Source organism: Propithecus coquereli, unplaced genomic scaffold, assembly GCF_000956105.1.
Source record: "Propithecus coquereli isolate 6110/MARCELLA unplaced genomic scaffold, Pcoq_1.0 Scaffold788, whole genome shotgun sequence".
In the NCBI taxonomy this organism is placed as follows: domain Eukaryota; kingdom Metazoa; phylum Chordata; class Mammalia; order Primates; family Indriidae; genus Propithecus; species Propithecus coquereli.
The window spans coordinates 47,913-50,685 of NW_012154040.1; the positions used below are offsets into that span (position 1 = coordinate 47,913).

Below are 2,773 nucleotides of genomic sequence, written 5' to 3' on the forward strand. Positions count from 1 at the left end.
TGCCCAAGCCAAATCCAGGCTGTTGTGATAGATTGGCGGACTAATGAGGCAGAGATGGTATTTGAACTTAGAGTCAAAGTATGTCCTTGGAATAAATAATCCTGACTTTCAGATTTCAATGTAAAAATGACATCTTCTCCAAAGACTTGATAATCATGTGTATTAATCAGGATTCTCCAGAGAAAACAGAACCAGTGAGATATCCTATTAATACACATACACACACACACACACTCACATACACTCACTGAGCAGCTCAGAAGGAAACCCTAAACTGTGTGTCCAAGCTAAATCCAGGCTGTTGTAGATATATACAGGAAGAAATTTACTATGGAAATTGGTTCATATAATTACACAGGTCAGTAAGTCTCATGATATGCTACCTGCAAACTGGAAGATCAGGAAAATGGTAGTGTAATTCAGTCTGAGTGAAAAGACCTGAAAACTAGGGGAGCTGATGGTGTAACTCCTAGTATGAGGCTGAAAGCCTGAGAACTGAGGTGGAGGGGTGATGCTAATGTAAGGCCCAGAGTCTGAAGGCCGGAGAACCAGGAGCTGATGTCTGAGGGCAAGAGAAGACAGATATCCCAGGTCAAGAAGCATAGAGAATTTATTCTTCCTCTGCCTTTTTGTTCCATTTGGGACTCAACAGATTGGATGGTGTCTGCCCACACGGGTGAGGGCGCTCTTCTTTATTTAGACTACTGATTCAAATGCTAATCTCTTCCAGATACACCCTCACAGACACACCCAGAAATAATGTTTTACCAGCTATCTGGGCATGCCTTAGCCCAGTCAAGCTGACACATAAAATTAGCCACCGCATTGTATAATTTCAGGGCGTAACCAGTAGTGAACGTAGTGGTGGTCAGAGTAATGATGGTTAGCATCTTGGGTAGAGCTGAGGAGTGGAAAGTTACAAAAATGATGCTGGGATACACAAGACATTCACTTCCTTGATCCGTCCTCTGTCCTCCACCAACATACTAAACAGAAAAACTTTTTGAAAGAAGCAATTAAATCTTATTAACAGTTTCATAGGAGCTTCTAGATCAAAGCCATCATGGTAACATTTCCAAACAATAGTATTAAAATAATTTGTTACAAACTTTAATTGTTCTTTAAACACTTCATCTTAGTGTAGATTGTATGAACGACAAATTTGGGTACAAAAGGATTTTACTCATGTAAAGAATTATAAAAATGAATGTATACCAGGCAAAGATTTTGAAAACAACAGAGCTACGTGTGGCGTTGTTCCAAGTCAGGAAACCCCTTTTTTGAAGTTCATTAGAGGCAGGACATGCCATTTCTCAATAGCTTTCCTCAGGGCATTCTTTACCTCTTGATTCCTCAAGCTATAGATGATGGGGTTCAGCATGGGGATGACGATTGTGTAGAACACAGAGGCCATTTTGTCCGTGTCGAGGGAATGGTTTGATTTGGGCTGCAGGTACATGAAGATCAGGATCCCGTAGAATATCGTCACAGCGGTCAGATGAGAGGCACAGGTCGAGAAAGCTTTGCGCCTTCCTTCTGTGGACTGGATTCTCAAGATGATGGCCACGATGTATAAGTAGGAAATAAGGATGGTGCTCAAAGAGCTGATCATGTTGAATCCAGCAAAGATGAAAATCAAGATCTCTTTGAGGCTGGTGTCTGAGCAGGCCAGGGCCATCAAAGGGACATCATCACAATAGAAGTGGTTGATTAGGTTGGGGCCACAATAGATCAATTGGAAAGTAACTATTGTGTGGAGCAAAGCCACAGAAAAGCTGTATAAGTAGGGGCCCAATACTAGTCGCCTACACACCTTTTGGGACATGACCACCATGTAGAGAAGAGGATTGCAGATGGCCACATAGCGGTCATAAGCCATTACTGCGAGGAGGAACATCTCCGAAATCAAGAAATTCAGGAAAAAGCCCAGCTGTGTTGCACATGCATAGAAAGATATAGACCTGTGCTTGGTCAGGAGGGTCTCCAAGAACTTGGGGGCTATTGATGAGGAATAACAAAGGTCTACAAAGGCCAGATTACTAAGAAAAAAGTACATGGGTGTGTGAAGTTGAGAGTCCAGCTGGATTAATGAAATCATCCCAACATTTCCTACCAACGTTAGAGTATATACACCTAAAATGAGGAGGGAGAGAGTAATTTCGATCTCTCTCTGGACTGAAAATTCCAAAAGAATGAATTCTGTTACTCTGGTGCTATTCCTTTCAGCCATTTGTTTGAGTCTCTCGTTTGCTGAAAACAAACAAGGTAGGACCAGAGACAAATTTTTGGTACCAAGACATTGGAATCAGCCACTAACCCTTGTGCATTTGGGCTTGTAAAAAGATACTATTCCCTGAAGTAGAATACAAGAGGAAACAAACACATCCCATTTCAAACTCTCCTCTCAGGCTATTTATAATTTTATGAGGCCAAAAATTAATAAGCAATAAAAATAAATCAACTGAATACTACACAGTAAAGATAAACAAATACAAATTTTATATGTTTGTAAAGATATTTAATACTTTAGGTTTAGATAATATTAAATTATATTGGATAAGGAGAAGAAAATAATTTTCTATTTCCTGCTGCCTTATTTTATTTTTGGTGGAGCAAAACCTTAATGCACTACATTGTTATTTTTCTAGTAGATATTTTTTTCTATTTTAACAAATATGCATCATGCTAAATGAAAAGTTAAGCAGTATATTCAATGGGGAGCAAAAAGGAAGCCATTAAACATTTATACTTTGGCTGGGCTTGGTGGCTCACA

At 39.7% G+C, this 2,773-nt stretch overlaps 1 protein-coding gene across 1 annotated transcript; it reads right to left on the reverse strand.

Annotated features, from left to right (window-relative positions):
- Positions 1 to 1,264: 1,264 nt before the first annotated feature.
- Positions 1,265 to 2,230, reverse strand: LOC105825185 (olfactory receptor 1038-like). Its single transcript, XM_012662888.1, has one exon. The coding sequence runs from the start codon at positions 2,228 to 2,230 to the stop codon at positions 1,265 to 1,267; it is 966 nt and encodes a 321-aa protein (XP_012518342.1).
- Between the last annotated feature and the right edge of the window lie 543 nt (positions 2,231 to 2,773).

What these genes read in the sequence shown, in the direction of transcription:
- LOC105825185 (XM_012662888.1), bottom strand. Translation starts at nt 2,230, where the DNA reads ATGGCTGAAAGGAATAGCACCAGAGTAACAGAATTCATTCTTTTGGAA.